This window comes from Macrobrachium nipponense, chromosome 31 (genome assembly GCF_015104395.2).
Source record: "Macrobrachium nipponense isolate FS-2020 chromosome 31, ASM1510439v2, whole genome shotgun sequence".
Lineage (NCBI taxonomy): Eukaryota > Metazoa > Arthropoda > Malacostraca > Decapoda > Palaemonidae > Macrobrachium > Macrobrachium nipponense.
This window is the reverse complement of record NC_061093.1, coordinates 45436170-45462540: the sequence shown is the minus strand read 5'-3', so window position 1 is coordinate 45462540 and position 26371 is coordinate 45436170. Positions and strand designations below refer to the sequence as shown.

The window sequence follows — 26371 nt, the reverse complement described above, 5'->3', positions numbered from 1 at the left end:
ATGGCTACTGCCTAGGAGCCCGTATCGCTTCAAGAGCCTCAGCGAGGTAGTGACCTCATGCTAAGAGTTCTTGATGGTCTGTTACCGGGGTCTTACCCACTTACGCTTCAGAACCTTAGGATCTTTGTCAATGGGGTCCTATCCACTTACATGACAAAACACCTTGCCTATTGGCATGATCATAGAGCACGACACTAATCCCGATCACCTGATCCTCATTGGGTTAGTACTACGATTGAAAGGAGTCATCCCCGAACATCCTTTCAAGCAACCCACAACTCAAAAACAATATTAAAACTAATTATTAAAAATATTAAAAAACAAATTTAAGGATCAGCGTCTGCTCCATTTCCCAGCATAGTATCCGCTGATACATAAGGTCCAAGAGAGAAACATTTATCGTATGTTATTCTAACATCCTTTAAATAGTGGATGCAAATACTGAATTGCACCTCCAATAAGTTGCTGCTAAAATGTTTCTCATGGACATATTCTTCGTAAAGAAAAGGAAGTTGCCACAGCCCGGACTTCGTGAGCTTTCACTCTCAGCAGCTTTAAAGAGTTCTCTTGGCAATTCCTATGAGCTTCGGTAATTACATTTCTGACAAAGAATGCCAGTGCGTTCTTTGACATCGGTCTCTTGGGCGGATTTCTTTCTTACCGAACACCAAAGACCTTGTCGACATCCTTGAAGCTTCTATGCTGTTCTTACTTTTCTAAATAAAATTTTAACCGGTCCTTGGGACCTTGGCAAAGGGACCGATCCAACTCTCTTCCTACCAGAGAAGAGAGTCCCTTACTTCGAAACTTCTAGGCCAAGGTTTAGAAGGGTTCTCATTCTTCGCTAGGAAAAGATCCTGGAAAGAAATGACAGCCGAGTCTTTTCTAAATCCCACCCGAGAGTCCAAAGCATGCAATTCACTGATCCTCTTAGCAGTTGCTAGAGCCAACAGGAATATGCATTTGCTAGTAAGATCTCTGAATGAGATTTTATCTATAGGTTCGAACCTGTCCGACATCAAGAACTTTAGTACAACGTCCAGGTTCCAACTCTGGGGGAATCGATGATCTCAATTTCTTAGTCTCGAAAGACCTGATGAGATCATGAAGATCCTTATTATTCTCGAGATTCAGCCCTCTGTTTCTAAAAACAGCTGAGAGCATGCTCCTATATCCCTTGATAGTTGATACGGCCAATTTGATTCTTCTCTTAAGAAGAGGAGAAAATCCGCGATTTCGGTTACAGAGGTATTGGAAGAGGACAGCTTCTTCGACCTACACCATCTACGGAAAACTTCCCACTTCGATTGGTAGACCCGCAGGGTAGAGGCTCTGCGGGCTCTAGCAATTGAAGGTTGCCACTTTCTTTGAAAAGCCTCTCGCTCTGACCAGTCTTTCGATAGTCGAAGGCAGTCAGGGAGAGACTTTGGATGTTTTTGTGGAACCTCTCGAAGTGGGTTGTCAGAGCAGATCTGTCCTGTCTGGTAGAGATCTGGGGAAGTCCACCGTCCATTCCAGTACCTCTGTGAACCAGATTCGGGAAGGCCAAAAGGAGCAATTAGAGTCATTCTCATTCCTTCCGATGCCACAAATTTTCTTACTACTTCCCCCAGCAATTTGAATGGGGGAAAGGCGTATGCATCTATGCCCTGACCAATCATGAGGAAGGCATCGATCGCTGTGGCTTTGGGATCTCTTCTAGCGAGCAGAAGTTGTCTATTTTTCTGGAGAGGAACGTGGCAACAGGTCGATCTGGGGTCTCCCCCAGAGTGACCATATTTGTCTGCAGACTTCTGAGTGGAGCATCCACTCTGTCGGGAGAACCTGGTTCTTTCTGCTCAACCTGTCTGCCCTTAGGTTTTTTACTCCTTGGACAAACCTTGTACGCAGAATAATGCCCCGTTCCTCTGTCCAGGTTAATAGAGCTCTCGCTATTTCGTTCAGAGAGAAAGAGTGAGTGCCCCATTGATTCCGGATGTAAGCCAGAACTGTGGTGTGTCGGAATTGACTTGAACTACCGCCTCTCTGACTTCCGCTTCGAAGTATTCCAGGGCTAGATGAATTGCCAGGAGTTCCTTCGCATTGATGTGCAGAGTAGTTTGTTGTCTGGTCGGCAAACACCTGCTACTTCCTTTGGACCCAGTGTTGCTCCCCAACCTGTTTCCGAGGCATCGGAAAACAACACTCGGTGAGGGTTCCGAATCAAGAGGGACACCCCTTCGTTCCTTGTTAATGGGGTTAACCACCACTTTAGGTCTGATTTTATCCCCTGTTGGATGGGAAAAACGTCTGACAAGTCTCCTGTCTTTTGACTCCACATCCTCTTTAGATAAAATTGCAGAGGTCTGAGATTTAATCTTCCCAGGGAAATGAACTGCTTCTAACGAGGAAAGGGTGCCCAGCAGACTGAGCCATTCCCTCGCCGAGGTCCGTTCTTTCCCTAAGAAGTTCGAGATCTTTTTCTAAGCTCGAGTAATTCTGTCTTGAGATGGAAACGCCCGAAAACCCCGAGAATCCATCTGTATCCCCAGATAGACTATGTTCTGTCTGGGGATCAATTGTGAATTTCTTTCTCGAGGTTCACGAGCAGTCCCAGAGATTTTGTCAAGTTCAAAGTCTTCTCCAAGTCCTTCAAGCACTGAATTTCCGATTTTGCTCTTATTAGCCAATCGTCCAGATAAAGGGATATATTTATCCCCTCTAGATGTAGCCATCTCGCAACGTTCATCATTAACCTCGTGAACACTTGAGGGGCCGTTGAAAGGCCGAAGCATAGGGCTCTGAATTGTATACTTTCCCCTGCATCATGAATCGGAGATATTTCTTCGATGATGGATGCAGGGGACATGAAAGTATGCATCTTGTAGATCTAAGGAGACCATCCAATCTCCTGGACGAAGAGCCGCAAGAACCGATTTGATGTTTCCATAGAGAACTTTGTGTTCTCCACAAATCGGTTCAATGCGCTCACATCCAGGACTGGTCTCCACCCTCCCGAGGATTTCGGAACCAGAAAAAGACGGTTGTAGAACTCCTCGGAATGCGGATCCGAACCACTTCGATGGCCACCTCCTTTTGCAAACATCTGTTCTACCAGTTGCAATAATGCTTCTTTCTTGGCAGGGTGCCCTGTATTTGGCTGACAGTTCCTCGGGTTCGTAGTCAAGGGAGGTCTGTCTCGAAAGGGGATCATATATCCCTTTGTTACCACGGGAGAAAGGGACCAAATTTCTGCCTGTCTCCGAGCCCATTCTTCGGAAAATTCGAATGTCTGGCTCCTACCGGTGCTTGAAGGACTGTTGTCTCATTTAGCTCTCTGATAGGTCTGAAGGAAGGCCTACCTCTCTTCTGCACTCCTCTCTTCTTAAAAGAGGGTCTGGCCGAGGGTACTTCCTCGAAAGGGCTGTTGAGGAGCCCGAGTCTCTCTCTTAATAGGACCCGAAGTCCTCGATTTCTTTGCAGATTGGGCCAAGAGATCTTGTGTGGCCTTTTCTGTCAAAGAATGAGAAATATCTTTTACAAGATTTGAAGGAAACAATTGGTCCGACAGAGAGCATACAGAAGAGATGACCTCTGATATAGGAGTAACTGCTTTCGTCAGAAAAGAGCTAAATAAGACTCTCTTCTTCAGAATACCAGTTCCAAACAGAGAGGCCACCTCTCCTGATCCATCCTGAACCGCCTTGTCCATACAGGAAAGAACACTATGAAGGACTTCTGGACTAAGAGATTCCTCCTCTTGTGTCTTTTTGGCCAACACCCCAAGGGACCAGTCTAAGAAGTTAAAAACTTCTAAGACATTAAACAATCCCTTGAGGAGATGGTCCATCTCAGAAGTCCCCCATGTGATCTTTGCTGATGACAAGGCTTGTCTCCTAGACGAATCTACCAGATTCGAAAAATCTGCTTCGGCAGTGGACGGGAGAGCTAGACCCCGTGGTTTGCCCGTCTCGTACCAAATTCCCTTCTTCCCTGATAGCCTGGAAGGAGGCAGGTAAAGACTGTCTTCCCCGCCTTCTCCTTGGATTCCAACCAATTTCCTACGAATCGGAGAGCCTTGTTCATGGAAATGGTTGGCTTCATTTTAATAAAAGATGATTGTTTTCGGGACCTTCGTGCTTGTAAACAAGGACCTTGGAGAAGGAGGAGCAGTAGGGCTTAAAAGAGTCCCCAAAACTCTTGAAGTAAGAGGGCTGCCAGTGTCTTGTAATCTGACAAACCGGAGCCGAGTGATCTTCAGAGTCCGAAATCTCTTCCAAATCCAATTCCGAAGAGGATTGTTTATTTCCAGTAGGAGACTGGCCTCTTGCAACATCCACCCCACTCTCGCAAGAACGACGACCGCCTGTGCGATAACTTGCGTCCCTACGAGAGATAGGTTGATCCTGCAAAACGACCTTATCTTTCTCCTGGCAAGAGCGATGGCCGCTTGTGCGACACCTTTCTCTCCTGTCAGACGAAGGATGTCCTCTCCTATCACTTTCTCCGGAACCACCTATGTCCTGACAAGGAATACGGCCGCTTGTGCGACAACTAGAGTCCTTGTCAGGTAAAGGTTTATCCTTCCGAAAGCTAAACAAATCCTCTTGGCTTAATTGTCTTTTGGAAGAAGTCCGTCTCTTATTTGTCACTTGTGGCTCATTGCGCCGGGTTGGCGCTCGTGATTCCTTGCGCCAAGCTGGCGCTTCTGGCGCAATTTCGGCAGTGGCGATTTCGGCAGGTGGCGCTTCGGCGCTTCTGGCGCATTTCGGCAGGGTGGCGCTTCTGGCGCATCTGGCGCCTCTGGCGCATTTCGCCAGGCTGGCTCTTCTGGCTCTTCTGACTCGTATGGAGTCTCAAACTCATCTGGCGCATTGCGCCAGGGTGGCGTTTTTGGCGCATTCTTCATACTCCTTCGAGTATAAGCCGAAACTTCCGTTTCTTCTTTCTTTCCCTTCGTCTTCTTTATAGGAAGGAAAGAGTCCTTTCTCCTGGGAGTTTCCTTAGTAAAAACTCGTACTAAGGCCGAAAGTTGCTCCTGCACATTTAGGATAATTTTCGCAGCCGCACTCTCTTTTTCCTTCCCTGATTCAGGTGAGGGATGTCTAGAAGCGGAAGGAAACTCCGATTTCCGTTTAGGAACCAATCTCCTTTTCTTCTTCTCACAAGGTGATAGATCGGAGAAAAGCTCAGGGCTTGAATCCAAAGTTGGAGCCTTCCAACTTCTCTTTAAGGGGCGTGACAGTTTCCATCAGAACTCCATCCCCTTACATTCGGTGAAGAATCTGACGAAGAAAAAAAACACTTCTTTAGGATGCTTTTTCGATAGCGATCCTTGGCAGTTCGGGTCGTCACAGAATCTGCCGAGGGGACGCCTGATCGGTGGGGATTCTCCGTAACCTCCGTAAGGCTTTCGACATTCCTTCTCCTCTGGGCCTGTGAGCTTGGAAGAGGTCTAGGCCTGGGAGCGAGACAGAGCCGATCAGACGCACCCTCCACTGCACTAGGGACACTTAATTCACTATCACTGTGCTTACCTTTCAACGTCAGCATTTGACGTTCCATCCTTTGTAGCGCAGCTTTAAGATCTGCAATTTCCCGTTGCCGGATTTGCAGTCTTAGTACTAGAGGAAGAAGATAGAGGTTTAGGGTTAGGTGTTAATTTAATAGGCTCGTTAGAGCGAGACCTACTTACGCTTCTGGAGGAAGCCTTCCTAGCCCTATCCATATCTAATTTCCTTAAATATGAATTTAAATTCTTCCATTCTTCCTCATTCATATTTACACATTCATCACAGGTGTTAGAAATTGAACATTCATTCCTTCTACACCCCTTACAAACTGTGTGAGGGTCTACCGAAGCTTTCGGTAGCCTCACCATGCATCCCTCATTTACACACTGTCTAACCGTAAAGCTAGAATCCGACATCATGAGAAATATCCAAAACCAAGTCAAAAAACAGTCCACGAAAGAGTATGCCAACCAAAGATCCAATACGTCACCAAAATAACTGGCTTAGAAGATCAATAGCGATGAAAAAATACGAAAATCAAATCAGGAGTGAAAAAATACGAAAATCAAATCAGGAGTAACAACAACAATGTTGCTGTCACGGCCGATAGAGAAAATCTGTCTTAGAAAACGGGAATGATTCCTATTCCCGCCACCAGCGGCGGGGCGGTAGATCACCTGACCTACCTGTAGAGTGTGCCGCGAAATTCGAATTTCTATCGGGGACGACGGAGTCTATAGCTAAGTATATATCTGACAGGTAAGTTGAATGCATAAAATCTTGAAGTTTCTTGAAAGCCCTCTTGGTCGACAGCGATGTCTTCATTTCGACGAACTCAGGGGTCTTAACGGACTTGGAAGACGAAAGTTGAGAGGGAGGAGACCTATGGGGCTGCAGGCTGGAACTTATCAAACCCGAAGGATGAAACGTAACAGCCTGACAAGAACCTTATAGTCCGAGACGCTGAAGCTACAGGAGGTTCTTCTTCGACGGAACTCCCCTGGACTACTAAGTTCCCCTTCCTCCCTAAGAGGAACTGGAGAACGTCCCATCAGGAGAGGGCGTACGGTCCAGCAGTCTCAAGCCTGAACAAAAGACTTCCGTTGATTGGAAGTACCCGCTTCAGGTATGGAATTGCCCTTATGACGATCCTTAGAAGGACGGACATCCTGCGAACGTAGCGCGTCCTTTGAAGCAACGGGAACTGTCTTAGCAGACACGTCCCTACGAGAGGAAGCGCGAGCTTCCTGACGAGAGGCGCCAAAAGCGTCCTGCTTAGCCAAGCAAGCGTCCTGCTGAGCGTCCTCAAAAGCGTCCTGCCTCGTTCGAAAAGCGTCCTGCTTCGAACGGCGAGCGCCCTGCCGAGCGTCCTCAAAGGCGTCCTGTCGAGAACGCAAAGCGTCCTCAAAAGCGCCCTGCCGAGAGCGCAAAGCGTCCTGCTTCGAACACCGAGCGTCCTGGCGAGCGTCCTCTACTGCGAGAGCGAAAGATCTACTCGGAGAACGAGAACGGTGACGATCCGTAGGTGGAGAGAGAGACGAACGAGACGAGAGAGAATGAGACTGCTTCGTCCTCTTGACGGGCAGCCTAACGTCCTTTCTACGCTTAGGCTCGACTGCTGCTGGGCAAGTCCTCTGAGCCACAAGAGACGTAATCTGGTCCTGAAGGGACACGAGGATATCCTTCGTAGGTGACGAAGGAGCAGAAGAAGGGGCAGGACTGACCCTGCGAGAAGGCGAGGGGCGAGGGGACGCCTCCTTCCTTCTAGCAGGTACAGCTACCTGCCTCTCAGGTGAACACGCCTGTGCGCGGAAACCAACGTCCTCGTCGGTAGAAACCCTACCTCTCTTCTGAGGAGGAAAGGCGTCATACGCGTCTCTGACGAAAGCGGTGACATAGGACGTGAAAGCGTCCTCAAAACGAAAAGTCCTTTCAACGGACCGCGGAGTCTCTCCGAGCGCTCCACCCCTTGTTGCGGGCGGGGAGGACGCTTCGGAGGATGAAAAGCAATCCTTCAGGACACGCGCTCGTGCGCCGCTCCTTGGCAGCCTGGGACTTAGCAACAAGGCCTGCCGAAGGGACGCCAGATCGGTGGGGAGGCCCCCGTAAACCCTCTTGCGGCTTTCGACATACCCACTCCCTGAGTTCCTGGGAGCCGATAGAGGTCTAGGCCTAGAGGCATTATGGGGCCAATCTGACGCCCCCTCCACAACACTAGGGGCACTAACACAAACTTTCACAGGGCCAGTTTCTAAGGCCAAAACTTTCTATTCAAGAGCGCGAATAGACTCAAGAATCAGAGAAAGGGTGTTACCTTCTCCAGACACAGCACTGGGGCCCGAAGGCAACAAAACAGGATTAGGTTGAGCAAAATCTACCGGTGTTAGAGGAGGAGAAATGTTACATTCCTTACCTTTCGTAGAACTGCCCTTGGAGGAAGACCTCCTGACTCTATCACGCTCCAATTTACGTCGATAGGTCTCATACATCTTCCATTTATCATCAGACAAATCCTTGCATTCATTGCACCGATCATCAACCAAGCAAACATGCCCCCTGCATTCATACAACTGTGTGAGGATCAACTGAAAGGTTAAAAAGAACCTCACCTTACATTCACTCCTCACACACACACTGAAACTTCCAGTACTTGATCCCGACATCATGTACACAGAAAAGCCAATCCAAAATCAAAAACCAATCCACTATTACGCGTGCCAATCCAACAATCCAGAAGTCGATACCAAAAGTCAATCCAGATAATTTAAAGCGAGATAAATCAAAAATCCTAGACGGAGGTACTGTAAACAGTTGTTTCCAGCACCGGCGACAGAAAAAATATGAACAGAAAATGGGAATGGTTCCTGATATCCGCCTCCCAGCGGCGGGAATGGGTACTACCACCTGGCCGCCCACTACGTGTGCCGCGAGTTTTGAAATTCTGTCGGGACGTCAGAAATACAGCTATATATATATATCTGACAGGTAAGTTTCATGAACAAAATGTAATTTTTATATATGTAACTTACCAAGTACAGTAATTATATAGTTGATTCCTACGACAGGGGCTGGAAACATGGACCAAAAACTATTAAAAAATACTTGTAACACAGAGGAATTTGCAATACGAGAAAGTTAGCCAGCATTAGTGAAATGCTTGTTTGTAACCTTACCTGGTGAAAGAGCTACAGCAGGAGAATACTCCTCTGGTCGTTGCTCATCTCAGCCTGCAGTGGCGCAGCAGTAAAGCTGAGAGCCGCCTCTACATAGTGGGGTCTTTACAACCAAGGAGTACTCCGGTGGTCGCCAAAGCATAAAAAAAAGCCCTTGCCTTGGGCACACAATAAAAACTAACTAGAGATATCTGTGACCTACACCTTCCAACCCACAAACAAACAAATGTAGAGAAAATGAATGGTGGGTTCTCCAGGTATACTGTACTCCCATACTTCCCATAACTCAATCACCTGAGCCAAGGGGAGGAGATAGATAAATAGAAGCTATACTCCTATCTTTCCTCACCCAGTACCATGCCAGCTGTGAAAAACGGTCCTAACGAAATGTTATTTTCATGATAAAATAAATTTTTGAACATACTCACCTGGTAGTTATATATATAGCTTACGTCCCTGACGTCACGGCAGAATTTCAAAACTCGCGGCAATCGCCGATTGGGTAGTCAGGTGCACCACCTGTGCGCCCTCTACCAGGGTACGTAGCACCATAACCAACTATTCCTCAGAATCTTCCATGCCCATAGTTCTAGAGGGAGGAGGTGGGAATTTAATTATATATAACTACCAGGTGAGTATGTTCAAAAATTTATTTTATCATGAAAATAACATTTTCAAACATCTAACTCACCTGGTAGTTATATATATAGCTGATTAACACCTTTGGTGGAGGGTCAGAAACAGCTATCATCGTTGGAATTGACATAAGTGTTAATAAAAACAAACTTACGGGTTCGTACCTGTTAAGGAAGCTGACTTTAATGATATCCTGTCTCATTGTGTCTGCTTTCCTTATGAGGTCCAGCGATCCACCCTCGGGGGCTGAAGACCTCTTGGAGACTGTCAACCGGTCAAACTCTATGTGACTAGACTCCCTACAATACTCTTGTTCCGGGCACTACTAAGGAACAAGTTGATCACCTGACTAAAGATCAATGATTGTGGAAGACTGCATCCAGTCTCCCCAAACAACCATAACTTTTCAATAGTTCCAAGAGAAGAAAAAAGAGTATTGGATTATGGTTTTAAGGGGTAGACCCTTTTCCCACTACTGAAAGAGCTGCTACAAACGGACCCAGTGTGTAGCAGTCTTCATACAAAGTTTGCACTTTGCGTAAGATAGTGCGACGCAAAAACTGACTTGCTCCTCCAGAATGTTGCGTCCAGGATATTCTGAAGAGATCTATTTTGTTGTTTAATGCTACGTAGGTTGCTACAGCTCTAACCTCGTGATCTTAACTTTAAGTAGCTTCATATCTGCTTCAGTACATGCTGAATGCGCTTCCCTAATTAATTGCCTTATAAAAAAAGGATAGCGCATTCTTCGACATTTGAGAGAGGGAGGGTTTTCTTGACCGAACACCAAAGCCCTTCTGAAGTGCCACGTAATTGTCTCGTTTCTCTCCAAGTAATGCCTCAGAGACCTTACCGGACAAAGAACTCTCTCTACTTCCTCACCCGTGAGATCCGAGAGGTTCGGAATTTCGAATGACTTGGGCCAGGGTTGAGAGGGGCGTTCGTTTTGGCTAGGAATCCCAACTGTAGCGAGCAGATGGCTTTGCCCTGTCTGAAACCTACAGTTTTGCTGAAGGCATGGATTTCGCTGACCCTCTTTGCTGTTGCTAGGCTAATCAGGAAGAGAGTTTCATGGTGAGGTCCTTAAGGGATGTTTCCTGTAAGGGTTCGAACCTGTCACTCATGAGAAACTTGAGGACTACATCCAAATTCCAAGATGTTGAGGATTGTATTCTTTCCTTAGTTGTCTCGAAGGATCTAAGAAGATCTTGTAGATCCTTATTATCAGATAGATTAAGGTTTCTATGCCTGAAGACAGCTGCTAGCATGCTCCTATAACCCTTGATAGTAGAAGCAGAAAAGTTACGTCTCTTCTTGAGGTATAGAGAAAATCTGCTATCTGAGTCACAGAGGTACTGGAAGAGGAAATAGAGTTGTCCCTGCACCATCCTCTAAAAGTCTCCCACTTCGATTGGTATACCTTAATGGTTGAAGACTCCTTGCTCTTGCCAATTGCAACTCGCTGCCTCCCAATCGAAAATCCTCTAGCTCTTGTGAGTTTTTTCGATAGTCTGAAGGCAGTTAGCTGAAGAGCTTGGAGGTTTTGGTGAATACCTTTCCAAGTGGGGGCGGGCCTGTTTGAGTAGATCTACTCTTAACGGAAGCTTCTTGGGGTGTCCACCATCCATTCCAGTACCTCTGTGAACCATTCTCTTGTCGGCCAGAAGGGTGCCACTAGAGTCATCCTGGTTCCTTCGTGAGCCACAAACTTTTGTAACACTATGTGTACCACTTTGAATGGGGGAAAGCGTACACGTCTAGATGTGTCCAATTCAGAAAGGAACGCATCTATGTGAATTGCTTCGGGGTCTAGGACTGGAGAACAGTAAGTCTCCATCCGTCTTGTCTGCGCTGTTGCAAAGAGATCTATGCAAGGGCGCCCCCAGATTCGCCATAGACTCTTGCAAACTTCCTGATGGAGAGTCCATTCTGTTGTCAAGACCTTGATGTTTTCTGGCTCAGGATGTCTGCTCTCACATTCTTTTCTCCCTGAATGAAGCGTGTTACCAGAATCACGTTTTTTCCTTTTGTCCAGAGGAGCAGTTCTCTTGCTGCTCTGTACAGAGAGACTGAGTGAGTCCCGCCTTGTTTGCTGATGTAGGCCAACGCCGTTGTGTTGTCGGAGTTGACCTGTACCACTTTGTTCCGGACTACGCTCTCTATTCCTTGAGAGCTAGGAAACTGCAGTCAATTCTTTCAGATTGATGTGGAACTTTACTTGCTCCTTGTTCCAGAAGCCCGAGACTTCTAACTTCCCCAGTTGTTGCTCCCCCCCAGCCCGAGTCCGAGGCGTCGGAAAACAACACTAGGTCTGGGTTCCTCTGCTCTAGGGAGAGGCCTTCCTGGAGCTTGACGGGATCGTTCCACCACTGTAGATAGTGTTTCATGTCGTTCGAAACGGGAAATACACATTGACTCTAGTGTCTTCTTCTTGTCCCAATGCTGATTTAGATGAAACTGCAGAGGGCGTAGGTTCAGTCTTCCCAAGGAGACAAACTGTTCTAGCGAGGAAAAGGTCCCCAGCAGACTCATCCATTCCCCTCGCAGAGCACTTCTGTTTCTTAGGAAGTTTCTTATTTTCTCTAAAGCTTGTTCCGTTCTCAATGTGGACGGAAAAAGCCCGAAAAACCTGACTCTGAATCCTCATCCCCAAGTACAGAGTTTCCTGGGATGGGATCAGTTGGGATTTCTGGTGGTTTATCAGAAGGCCTAGGTCTTCTGATAATCGAATTGTTTTCTGAAGATTCTCCAGACAGTCGACGTAGGAATGGGCTCTGAGGAGCCAATCGTTCCAGATACAATGAGGCTCTGATGCGTTTCTTGTGTAGCATTGCTGCTACGTTGCTCATAAGTTTTGTGAAAATTTGAGGTGCGGTATTTAGACCGAAACAAAGAGCTCGGAATTGAAATGTTTCTGTCTTGTAAACAAATCTTAGGTACTTTCTGGAGTTTGGGTGGATCGGGACGTGAAAATAAGCATCCTGGAGATCCAACGAAACCATCCAGTCGTCTCGTCTGACTGCAGCAAGAACTGATTTCGTTGTCTCCATAGTGAATTTGTTTTCTTCACGAAAAAAATTCAGGGAACTCACGTCCAAAATCGGTCTCCATCCGCCCGAGTTCTTGGGGACCAGGAATAATCGATTGTAAAACCCCGGAGATTCCAGGTTCTGAACTCTTTCTATTGCTTCCTTCTGAATTAGCATAGAAACCTCTTGTTGTATCGCTAGAGTCTTGGACTCCTCTCTGTACTTGGCTGACAGATCAATCGGTCTTTCTGCTAAGGGGGGTTTTTTCCAGAAAGGGATCTTGTATCCTTCTTTGAGAAGCTGAATAGACCAAGGATCTGCTCCCTTTTTCTCCCATGTTTGCCAGAAATTTTTGAGTCTGGCTCCTACACTGTCTGAAGAAGAACTTTGTCAGACTTTATTTACTTCCTCCTCTGAAGCCTCTTTTCTTGGAGTTTTTTTGTAATAGGTCTTGTATTCCCTCTCCTGAGGGATCTACCTCGAAAGGGCCGAGAACTACGTGGTAGAGGAGTGTTTCTTTAAGTTTCTGTCCTGCAAAAACTTGACGGAACAACTCTCCTTGCTGCTTTAGTCATCAGATCTTGTGTCGCTTTTTGAGTCAGAGCTGAGGATACTTCTTTTACCAAACTATGCGGAAAAAGATGAGTCGAAAGGGGAGCGAAAAGCAGTTCCGCTCTCTGAGTGAGCGTTACTCACTCGAAAGAAAAGAACAAAATTGGGCCCTTTTCTTCAAGATTCCAGCTGAGAAAAGGGCTGCTAGCTCGTTCGACCCGTCCTCGAAGCGCTTTGTCAATGCATGACCATAAGGTGAACGAGTTCTTCCGTTTTGGTAGACTTCAAGTTTCAATTTTCTTTCCCAACGAAGCCAGAGTCCAGTCTAGGAAGTTAAAGACTTCGAAGGGCTCTAAAAATCCCTTTGAGGAGGTGGTCCATTTCAGAGGAGACCAAAACACTTCGTCTTCCCCATGGCCGCCTCCGACGAGAGAGTCCACAAGACTAGAGAAGTCCCCATGGGAAGAAGCTGGAACTCCCAAACCTAGGACTTCTCCAGTGTCGTACCAGATGCTGGATCTGGAAGCTAATCTGGCCGGAGGAAATGAGAAAGCTGTTTTTCCCTGGTCTTTCTTAGAGTCCATCCATTCCTTCATTAATTTCAAGGCTCTTTTCAAGAAGAGCGCGATAATACCATCTTCGTAAAGTCGGATTTCTTTAGAAGCCTTCCTAAAGTGAAACTCTTGAAGGTGGAGAACGAGGGGCAGCTGGCAACAAAAACTTTCTGGAAAAAGTTCCGCAAAAACTTTCATAAGCCTTTTAAGATTCTGCTGAAGGTTGTAGATCTGTTTGATATTCTTCCTCGGAAACGACTTGCATCTGATCAAAAGGAGAAGGGGGGTGGGGGATGTCTTCATTCCTTTCTTTGATTGAGACACAATGATGTAGCGATGTCATGTTGCGTTTGTGCATCCTGCTGTCCAGTTTCTTGATGCCTGGAGTCTTGTCGTCCAGTACCTTGATGCCTGGTGTCCTGGCGTCCTGTCTCATGACGATTTTCGTCCTGGCGTCTTGCTTCAAGACGTTTTTCGTCCTGGCGTCTTGCTTCAAGACGTTTTTTCGTCCTTGCGTCTTGCTTCAAGACGTTTTTCGTCCTCCCGGCGTCTTGCTTCAAGACGTTTTTGTCGTCCTGGTGTCTTCCTTCAAGACTTCTTTCATCCTGGCGTCTTGCTTCAAGACGCTTATCGTCCTGCTGTCTTGCTTCAAGATGTTTTTCATCCTGGCGTCTTGTTTCAAGACATTTTTCGTCCTGTCGTCGTGCTTTAAAAACGTTTTTCGTCCTGGCGTTTAACAGTAAGAGTAGCAGGTTGATATGACTGCATAAGAGAGGAGAGTTTCTGCTTAAAATCTTGCAGTACGGAAAACTGTGGAGCTTCTTGCTGCTGGGAACAGACTAGAGAAGTTGCAAAGTCAATCTCTCTCTCTTCATTCTGTTCGTCTTGAGATGAAAGGCCTGAAGAACGCCAATCCGAAGGAGGAGCAGGAGCATGCACTGAAAGGCATCCAATCGTACCGATTGCTTCCTTTCACTACCGTCCTACCAAAGACGACGGCCTGACCACTGTTGACGGTTAATCTTACGTGTTATATTGGTGGTAGGAGAGCAAACATCGGAGACGAAACGGAACAGCGAACATGGAGTTGTACGCACGCACCGAAAGTCTCCTTCGTCCGATCCTTCCTTACTTCCTGCCAAAGACGACGGCCGCTTGTGCGACATCATGCGTCTTGATTTGGCAGGAGAGCAAGCATCGGAATCGAAAGAGAAACGATCCGGAGTTGCAGTTTGCACCGAAGGTTTCCCCCTTTCCAATATTTCCTTGCCTCCTACCAAAGACGATGGTCGCCTGTGCGACGTCTTACGTCTTAATTTGGTAGGAGAGCAAATATCGGAACCTGAAGGGAAGCGCTCGGGGCTGCTCCAATGACTACATCCTGGACGCTCTTGACGTATATCGTCCTGGCGTCCAGTATCAAGACGCTCGGCGTCCTGGGATTTCCTTTTAATGGGTCTGGATTAGAAGTCTGACGCCAGCCCCGTCTGGGTACTGCGTCGTCAGAAGACGAAGAAAACACATTAACCTCGCCTTTCCTATAGCGAGGGTGAGCGTCCTGGGGATCGTCTACAGGTACGCTCGAGGGGACGACCGCCTCGGGAGCTAAAACCTCTCGCCTCCTTCGTCGGTCGACTTTCCTTTCTCACAGGGGTTGGTGAGCTTGGAAGAGGTCTAGGACTAGGAGCACGACAAGTCCGCGGCCGCACCCTCCACTGCACTTGCACTAATTTCACTATTCACTTTAATATCTCTCATATTAGACCATAATTTATCCCTGTCTTGTGCCAGGGATTCTACCCGTTGACCAAGGGCTTGAATGGCCGTCATCATGTCCTGTAATGATGGACTTTTACCTGTTTCTGAAACTGGATTTGGTAATGATACAACAGGAGGAGGATCAATAGGATTATCGAGGGATAGAGAACTATCTATTCCTTGACTGTCTATGGAGGAGCGAGACAAGGTCTTCTTCGCTCTCCTTATCCTATCCTTCTCTAATTTACGCACATAGCGGTAATATTCAATCCATTCAGTCTCAGGCAAGCCCACACATTCATCACATCTATCACCTATCTCACAAACTTTTCCTCTGCATTTACTACAAATAGAATGAGGATCTAAAGAGGATTTAGCAAGTCTAGTCTTGCAACCTTTCACACACATTCTCAAACTTGAAGCAGAATCAGACATGATGAGAAATCAAAAAGAGAGATCAAACAAGCAAAGGTCAAACCAACAATATCGAAACGAAATCAAAATCCAATCAAGCGAAAGCCAAAGCCAAAGTGTACTTCACCAAATAATACTGCAAAAGACACGGGCTATAACGAGCGAAGTTCCAACGATGTCACCGTAGCGGCGGCAGGGAAGATCTGAGGAATAGTTGGTATGGTGCTACGTACCTGGTAGAGGGCGCACAGGTGGTGCACCTGACTACCCAATCGGCGATTGCCGCGAGTTTTGAAATTCTGCCGTGACGTCAGGGACGTAAGCTATATATATAACTACCAGGTGAGTTAGATGTTTGAAACTACAGTTTCCATACACAATTTCTACATCTCTTAAATAATGTGATGCAAACACAGATCTACGGTGCCAATAATTGTTATGGCGCTGTAACATACCTGACAGGTTATTGGCGCCATTAATCACCAAGTTTCGGTTAATGGCAATTTTCGCTTATCAGCACCCAGCGGAGAATGGAACCCCTGCCAATAACCGGGAACTGCCTATACTCTTGACAGTAACTCTAGGAAAAAGACTACTGCAGGCAGTCTTCAGTTCTCTGTGGGGTTTCCATTCTCGGTAGTGTTGATAAACAAAAACTACCATGAATTGAAACTTGGTGATTTATGCCGTTGATGTCCGGTTAATGGCACCAATAATTGGTTAATGGCGCCTCCTTTAGGTGGTATGTTATGGCGCCATAACACTATTATTGCCGTTTTATGGCACCAATAACCAGAACTCAGCATGTTGTGGTGTTGTAAATCGTCAATTTTATGGCACTAAAACTGGATTGCCTTTAACTGAGCCCACCGATAACCAGGAGAATCTTTTTGAAGGCATCACCCCTTTGTTGGTGTCTTCTTCAGTAGCCAAATGAAAAGAGGGCAGCCAGTTCATGTCACCAACCCTAATTGCCTTGTCTGTACAAGACAGAACTCCCAACCAATCTGTGATTGTTAAGTCGCAGAGTGGCAGGAACGAATTGAGCTCTTCAGATGGTTTGTACCTACTCTTAACCAAAAGTGGGCTGGTCCAGTTACCTAGAAAAAAAAGAGCGCTACCACAAATGTGTAAACTTAAGCTGCTGCGATAGTAGGGACTAAATGGCAATGTAATTTCTTGGTCAATGTAATTACTTGGTAAATTACTTATATGAAATAAGAGATTTTTTAATGAAATTATCTAACAAAGAATAAGAAGCCCATAGGGTAAATGAGTAAAATCTGTAAAATTGTTTAAGTAACATCTGTAAAATTGTTTTTATAAGCAAAGTCCCCACTAGGCAGGTAGAACCTAGCACCCTGGGGTAAATTAAGATGTACTATCCCTGAAATCATGCTTTCCATATTTTTATGCTATATATTTTACTGTATATATTTTCATACCTTAATAATATGATGTAGTATTAACTTATCCAAAATAAAATCCAATATTAATAAATCATGGTTATTTTAGCATTTTTATTAATTTTTTTTGGTGTAAAAGGAAAGTGAATAATAACTTGCATATTTAAGTCATAAGTGTGTGAATATCACTGCTGCACACACAAAACCACTGTTCTTGTTCCTATGGTTTCTTTCACTTCTTCAACATTCTTTGTGAAGTCTTGTTTTTTTACAGCACATGAATTCAGTTTCTTTTCCTTATTTTTAGTGTAACACTGATCTTCTGCTATAATAATTAGGTTGCTATTTAGCTTTTGAAAACTTCACAACTGCATGTGAAGTTGTGAAATATTTCCAGATCTTGCCTATTATTCCAACCTTGACATATTTTTTATACACAGTGAGTGTAATATGACAGAATTTTAAGGACAAAAAAGCATAACAAAATTGTAATCAAACATCAAAGTGAAAAATATATGCTATACAATTGCAATCATTTTTTTTAAGTTTAAAAGAAGAAAGCTTGAAGTTTTAAATTCAATTTTTACTGGCAAAATTGTAATCAGAGTTTTAAATGTAAAAAAGAAGAAATGTGTATTTTTATGAGCTAGAAGTTCATCCTATTGTTAAGACCGAAGGTTTGTTAGCTATAAAAAATAATAATTGATTAAAAAAATTTGTCATTTTCATTTTATACCTACAAAGCAATTACATAGCAATAGGTTCCCTACCATGGGAGACCATAAATTATAACTTTGCATTGGTGCAGCCATTGCTTGTGCAGGTGACAGGTATCCACCCACTTTCGGGCTTAGCAAGTATGACTGACCAGGTGTCGCCAATTTATTTTTGGCCCAAAGACCTCCCACCTGTGTGGAGCGGGTGGGCTCTGATTATGTAATTGCTTGCTAAATATAAAATAAAATTTGCTTTTATTATAAAAATACATTTTTATTTCAGTGTCTTACCAAGCAATTACATAGCCTGATTCCACACTGAAATCAGAGTTCTACACCATATTATGGCTAACAAACTGGAGGTGTGTTGGTTTCATGAAATACTCAACAAATCTCCCAAGGAAAACAGAGAATATTTATCATAGAGCTACTTATGATCTGGAACAGCAGGTGTAATGTACCTAGGACAAAAAGAAAATCTTTCCCTCCAAAGGAACAGTGGATTATGACTCAACCATTTTAGTGCAGCATGCAACTGGTGTTCCAGTGAACAATAAGGGAGTGCACTGTTTATGTGTCGGCTGTATGTGTTGGGATATATGCCTTTTTTTGTCATCCTTTTGGGTAGAACATGGAGTTTGCAATGTGCCAAAGGATTAGCGGTTAGCAATGTGCCTATGGATCTCATGAACTGATTCTACAGAACCAAAATAAGCAGGAGCTGCTGGGAAAGTCAGCCCTTCTGTTCACACAATCAAGGGAATATAAGATTTCTTGTGAAGGGAGGAACTCTTGACCCTTGTATGCTTTTGCTCATCTGGAGACAGGAAAGGTATACAGTGGGGCATCGCTTATTCATGGATCAGTATTCACGGATCCAGTTAATCACGGGTTTTTTCTTGGACCGCTTCTCATTTTACATCACTGGTATGAATCACTGCATCACGGGTTTGTTGTGTTGCGTATGCGATGTTTTTCGGTAGGCTAACCCTCGGCCGTGGTCCGATAACTACCAACATTCATTTAAAGACTCACATAATGATATTAACTGACAATAAAGGTAATAAAACCATTCTCACCTAATATATTATTGTCCTATCTTCGAAATAAATAGCCTATTCAAGGTTTATGTACGACGTTCATTGGTAGGCTAAGCGTAGTTGCAGTGCGATAACCACCAACGTACCCAAACAGATTCACATTATGATATTAACTGACAATAAAGGTAATAAAACCATTCTTACCATATATATTATAGTCATATCTTCATAATAAATAGCCTATTCAAAGAATAATTCCACATCATTGCACTCAACTTATCGTCGGAGTGGCCAGCCACAAAATGTAAGCATATACCTTTACGTACGAAAATGGTTTATGTATACGGTTGCGTTCAAAGCGACATTTTTTGTTTGATAAACTTTTAGAAATTTTAATAGTAGTGGTAGTGTAATTACAGTAGTAATAACATTAAGGCTAAAATTAATTCGAACTTCATTATTATTTTGGCAGTATTCGTATATAACTTCTCTGAACAATGAAGTCATACAAACGCTATTTGTCATAGATTATCGTAAGTATTGCTGTTTGTTATTGGCGACGAAGCGTAAACGAAATACATAAAAGCATTTTTACCTTATATATTATCGTCATATCTTCATAATAAAAAGGCTATTCGTGGAGTAATTCCATATCAGTGAAATCAATTTTATCTATGCGAGGCCAGCCAGCTGACAAAATGTACGTACGTATATGAAAATCAAATTATGGTAGCGTTCACAGCAAGATTATCTTTCGAAATTTTTATAGTACTATTCATGCTACGTAGTAATAATGTTTGGAATATACGTAACATTAATTTTCAATACAAAATTATCATCGTTATTTTGGTAGTGAATAATAGTTTAGAATTATCATACATACACTGCATTGTTATGGGTTTGTGGCAGTGATAAAAACAACCAAAATAACGTTCTCCTTCAAGTCGTCATATCTTCATAATAAAAAGGCTATTCGTGGAGTAATTCCATATCAGTGAAATCAATTTTGTCTATGCGAGGCCAGCCAGCTGACAAAATGTACGTACGTAAATGAAAATCAAATTATGGTAGCGTTCACAGCAAGATTATCTTTCGAAATATTTATAGTACTATTCATGCTACGTAGTAATAATGTTTGGAATATATGTAACATTAATTTTCAATACAAAATATCATCGTTATTTTGGTAGTGAATAATAGTTTAGAATTATCATACATACACTGCATTGTTATGGGTTTGTGGCAGTGATAAAACAACCAAAATAACGTTCTCCTTTAAGTCAACGCGTTTAGGAAAAACATGACATAGAATCGACTTTGCGACTTCGTTCACTTTGATATTTTTAATGATACAATAACTATCATTTGTACTACTAAAACCATCTTCACATAAGTAATTTTTCGTAAGATATGTGTTGTTGCAAAAGCTGGCTTATACATAAAAGGCTTTTATAATTTAAGTCATCTTAGATATACATATGTACCCAAACTCATTGTGGGGAAATTTACTACTGTTTCCTCGAATATTGAAATACTTTAGCATCATTCAAACACTTTAATAATATAATGCATAAATACTAGGCTATACATATTTACATCGTATACAAATACTACATACAGTTATATACACATACTTTTATATACAAAGTTAACAGTTATATACACATACTTTTATATACAAAGTTAATCATATGAGTAGTGATCAGACGACAGCTGTGCACTGGACTACGTACGTACTACTTGGAAGATAAAACAAACAAAAATTTTGTTGTTGTTAGTCGCCGGGATAGATTAACATTTTTCCAGAGATTAAAGAGCTGAATTTTGTTTTGAAGGTATGTCAACCGCGTTAGTAAATAGGTATCATCTTCTAAGGAAATTTTTTTTCTCTCTTCTTTTTGCGGAAGAATCTTCAAGCCATTTTGTATTCAAAGTAATGAGAAGGAATCATTCTATTCTTCATGAAATCAGTAAAATACTTACACTAATAAAAACTAAAACTACGTACTGTATGCAAAACACATACATCATCGTTAGCTTCGTGTGTGTAAACGTTCATTCTAAGAAATTACAGAGTAGTATAACTAACACCTGATTGGTTGGTTGGTAGCCATGGAGATCTGTTATCCAATGACTGCCCTCTGCTTCTGTTCTATTTATAGACATATGCCATGGATGGCACTAGGTTTGAATGTTACCATGTTCGTGATTTTCTGACTGCTGACGGCAAAAATTACTCAATAATTTTCTTTATATAATTATTCCTTCGTGAAAACAAAAATATAATATGATCATTTTAACTTTTAACGTATAGTGGTATGAAAAACACCAGTGTGTCGTAGCGATGCGTCATCAATATAGTGGTATGAAAATACCACATGGTGTTGTAGCGATACGTAATCACAAAGTATAAATCCTTTTCCCGGACCATCCTCAGAATTTTACGACTCTTCAACTTCAAGATCGATATGGTGAAATATATTATATAGTCATACTTATTGTTAAAATTCACAAGTTGAACTGCAAAACATTATTATATTTTGATTGTTATGTACATATATTTTTTGTGTTTTACAGAATGTTTGTTTTGAAAATAATACCTATTAGTGAACATATGGTATTAATTGTCCCACTATTTTATTATAGGTGATCTTAATTATCTCACATTCATTTAACAGTATTATATTAATATTTATTTAAATAAACTGTAATTAATAAATAACAATAATGAAAAACATAAAGGGAAAAAATGTTTTTGCTGCAGTAGTGGTGTTTGTTTGATTATGCATCTGACCTCACATTTCCGAAATCTGAAAAATTCCAAAAACCGAAACATCGGAATGTGTGTGTACTGCACATTTTTTTAAACACGCACACAATGTCTACACATTTACTGATACCCGTTGGTGAAAGACTCAAATTACAGTACGTACGTATTTATTCCTGAGAGAGAGAGAGAGAGAGAGAGAGAGAGAGAGAGAGAGAGAGAGAGAGAGAGAGAGAGAGAGAATGATTAAGGACTCCAAGGCGTGTTATTTTTACAATTATTTTATTATCTTGGGATTTTTTTTTAATCTTGAGATTTTCTATTCAATTCTCGAGATTAATAAGAAAATTACCGTAACTTGACTAGCATCAGCACACATCTGAATGACTCGGCCATTAGCAGGCTAAACCACCAACCTTATGAACTTGCATGATACATGAGATACATGACAAAACACAAAACCACTGTTTATTGGTGAAAATTTGGGGGTCGCACGATATGGGAGATTGCACGTTATTCGAGTACGTATATACGGTAAGTGATTTTTTTTAGCCTTTTATGGAACAAAATCTAGCAAGAAATTGCCATTCCCAGTTGGCAACACTGGCCTACTCACGTTTGTCCAAGGTTTGTTTGTTGTTGTTATGAAATGTGGTGTGCGGCGCGTTCTTTAAATTGTACCCATATAAACGAGTTATGTGGCATCCAAAAGCCCTGATTCTTTTACTCTTATGGGAAAGACGCCTAAAGGTCAGATGAAGGTTTTTACGTGGAATATATTAACGTGTTGTGACGAAGGGAAGAGATGTTTCACTGCATACTGCTGGTAGCATTATCGTTATTATATTACTGGATTGCAGTGCAAAATCGTCGCCATCTTTTATCAACATAGATTGTTGGTGAGTACCCATATGATTTACATAATTTTGATAGTTCTCTTACCACTCATCCTCTCTTTCCTTGTAAAAAAAAAAGAGGCCCACCATGCGTATGTAGGCTTCTAGCTGTAATCCCTAGGCTAGTAGGCTACATATGTACAGTAGTACATATACTACATTTATTTTTTAAGGCTAATTTTGTACAATAACTTTAAAACTGTCTTGAATTTAGTTTTAGGTGATAGTTGATAACATATTTGGTGTTTGAACTAAAGTAGGTAGTTATAAACATTGGAATAGTGGTCTTGGGTGGGTTAACTATTAAAGTAGGCAGTTTTAAGCAATTTTTGAGGGGGGTATCAGGATAACACGGGTATTTACTTATCACGGGGGGTTCTGGGCCCTATCCCCCGTGGATAACGAGGCCCCACTGTAGAAGAAAAATATGCATCTTCTTGAAAGGAGGTGGAGAAGCACAAGAGTCTGGGACTGGCCTTCTTTGTACAGAGGTATCAAAGGTTAACTGGTGACAGGGAAGGTGAAGAAGTTGAAAGAGAAGAGAACATGGGAGTCAAAGAAGAAAAGAAGATAGAGGGAGCTAGCTTATATTTCTTTCCCATGCTCAAACTTTGCTCCTTATTTCCAAAATTATATTATAGTAGAAAGCATTGTCATGGCAGGGATACACAGCAATCCTGTGGTTACTAAACACAGTAAAATGGTACCAACGGTAACAGAATGTGGGTGATGGGTCATTCAAGATCTATCCCCAGAGAAGGAACAAGGCAAACCAAGTGAAGGCCACAACACCTTGTAGGACTACAATGAGATACCTGGACAGCAGTGCAGGATCAAAAGTGAAAACATAGGTGTATGGTCACTGCCCATACCAGGAATAAACACATACCAAAAGCAGATGGAACACACAGTGTGTCCTCAGGCCCAAGCATTTCTCCCCAAAACCAAGAAAATTACAAAGAACAGACCCAAAAGGAGACGAGCTGGAAAGTACCAGTCTCAAGGGCATTCCCTAACCCCAGAAGAAGCTGGTTATTACTTTTTTGGCCTCCTCTCACTTGGTTCCATACTTCACCCACTGTGACAGGGACCAACCAGAAGTTTCTCCACATTTCAAGTCTCAAATGCAATTCTTGTCCCTGTGAAATAAACAAAAACCATAGGGATCCAAAGCTATGAGCAACATAAAGACCCTTACACTTCTTTTCATGTGTATTTCACCCTAAAGTTCATCCAGTGTCTAATTGCTATGGTAAATGAAGGAAAATAAGTGAAACAATTAGTGATAGGTGGTTAAACCTACACCTTACCTGCCTTTAATTAAGTACCTTATTTAGAAACTTTTAAAAACCAAGTTACTTGGCAATGGGAATATTCCTTTGATTTTGGGTTTATTTTTGTAGAAACAAGCCAAGCTAAGCAGTTCAGTAACTTCAAGATAATTGGTGTAGGGAGCAGGGTTACCATGGTTGGACCAGACATCCTTAGGCTAGATTAGGATGCATTCCTGTATTTCACATGTATTTACATATGATGAATAATTGTGGTTGGTTTTGGGAGCTATGGACAAGGATGAAATCCTACCAACAGGTAATGCCTGTCATCCTTGGTTAGGTTAAGAAGTATTCATGTATACAATACCTAGTTTACAGCATTCTTGGTCAGGTTAGGATGACTTGACCACCAGCAAGGTGCTTGAAGTTACATGAGGTTAGCAGATAGCCTTGTAATTGGGTTTGCCACATCTTTATGCTTATATAATCATTAATGATATATGCACTTTTGCCCATTCATGTTGTTTCAGTCAACTGATTTTTGGTTTGACCCAGCTAAATGTTCACCTTACATAGATTTTTCCATAATTGGTAGATATACGGAATAAAGCTTTAAGGAAACCAAAAAAATGAGTAATTTGTATTAACTTACAGTAAAAAATGTGTAAAACACAAGACAAGCTGTCAGAAAGTATAAATTTCTAAACAGTGTTTTTAAATACTTAGTACTTCACTATTATGATAGCTGAATTTGTACTGCTGACAAGGCAAATTCAGTTACTACATTAAAATTTGGAGTCAAGTTTAATATTTAAAAAAGTTGTTCATGTCATTGGCAAGTAATTATTTACCAATCATTTTAAAAATAAAACCTAGCCCTATATAAAAGATTACAAATTACCAATGTTCTTGCACAGAGGAAAATCTCAAATTCCCATTAAATTTCGAAAATCTCAAATTTCCATTAAAATTCACGGACAAAAAAACCAGTAGTACACTAGTGATTTTTTGCCATAGGTAGTAAGTAATACTGTGTAATGCATCATTATCAAAATAAAAAGATAGCCTAGCTTATACTAGGCATTATGTTATTGGCAATGGGAAACACTTTAGTTGTATTGTATTATTGGCAATAGGAAACGCTTAAATTGCATTATGTTAGTGTCAATGGAAAACATAAGTTGCAGTACAAAGGACAGACTAGAAAAACATGAAATAGACCACCTAATCATCAAAATCAAAAGCCTATGGTGTAATGGGCTATTATCATATAAATTATCCTAAGTTTTAAGTCAGGGAAAAAGGACAGAAAATAGGTAAGACAGTTAAACAAACATTAAAGGTATGTGTTCAAGGTAATTTTTGGTTAAGTTTTAGGTTTGCCTATTGGTAGACATAACTTGGAGCAAGCTAGTCTAGGGCTGGTCCTAAACATCCAATTTTGTTGGTACGCGTTTTGCATTTTATTTCTTACATTGGTATTATGTAAAACGCTCATCATATGCATCCTAGCATCCTCTATGAAATTTTAGGGGCATTGGGGAGAACCGAGATAAGAATGTGATTGTATAGATTTTCAGAACTTGGTAGCCTACCCCAGTCAACACCTATACACTCAACTGATCGATAACCCTTAGATGACATAGCATATATCCCCTTTGATATATAAGGTTAAGCAAAACTAAGGTATAACTTTCAACCCACACTGAATTTAGCTAATGGCAAACGCACCAGAATAGGCCTTGGTTTAGCTTTTGCCGAGTAACGAAAACTTCATTTCTTAGCAGAATGGCTCACCCTTAAGATTCCTGTAGAATTCCATTTTGCAGTTCGAGAAAAGAAGGTCAGTTGGAAGACGGAGTTGCAAATATAAAATTTGAGTGTATCAGAACAAGTTGCACGAGATTCGTGAAACGATTTCAGGTTATCTACAGAGTTTTTTGTCGATGGTACTTGATAGTGGAGGCAGGGTCGGCGGTGGTATTGCGTGTGAGGGAGATGAGTGAGGCAAAGGGTGTTCGGAAAGAAAGGCTGTCAGTGACGTCACAACGTCCTACCCAATAGTAATCGAGATAAGTTTCCTTCTGTTTAATGATTAGTTCAGCTGTGTCTGAGGTTGCGTTCTTCACAGCTACAGTGATGCAATACCCTGAAGGGTTTGTCTCAGTGGTGAATGTAAAAAGGCTGTCGGTAATAAATGTTAAAATAGATCGTATTCTCGTTTTATACATGCCGAGAGATATGGAAGTTGTCCTCTCTTGCAAAAGAAAAAAAATGTGAATGATAAACATTTGGATACACGTAGTATGTAGGCTACAAAGACATTTTCATAATTAAAAATTACTTTCCAATATATATATATATATATATATATATATATATATATATATATATATTATATATATATATCAAATCACGTTAAGAAAAAAAGTCATGATTATACGAACAAAGTTACAGCCGCGTGCGCTATATACTGATAATAAAAGTCCATAGTACCTTGCTGATAGTGGTATACCACGGGATGGTAATATTATCAGTACTAAGCATCGTCCCAGCACAAATGAGATGTAGTATAAAAGAATAATCAGAAAGTAAATAAAAGCCCAAAGAACTATCAGATGGTTCTTTGCCATAGGTTAGTGAGGAAAGAGGTAATCCAGCCAC

General features: G+C 42.2%; 1 protein-coding gene across 1 annotated transcript in view; it reads right to left on the bottom strand.

Annotated features, from left to right (window-relative positions):
- The window catches only part of LOC135206938 (CDGSH iron-sulfur domain-containing protein 1-like), a 75159-nt gene extending 49435 nt beyond the window's left edge, over positions 1–25724 (bottom strand). Inside the window, exon 1 of the mRNA XM_064238447.1 lies at positions 25505–25724. Within this exon, the coding sequence (XP_064094517.1) occupies positions 25505–25529 (25 nt within the window). The 5' untranslated portion in view covers positions 25530–25724. The remainder of the gene's footprint in view (positions 1–25504) is intronic.
- Between the last annotated feature and the right edge of the window lie 647 nt (positions 25725–26371).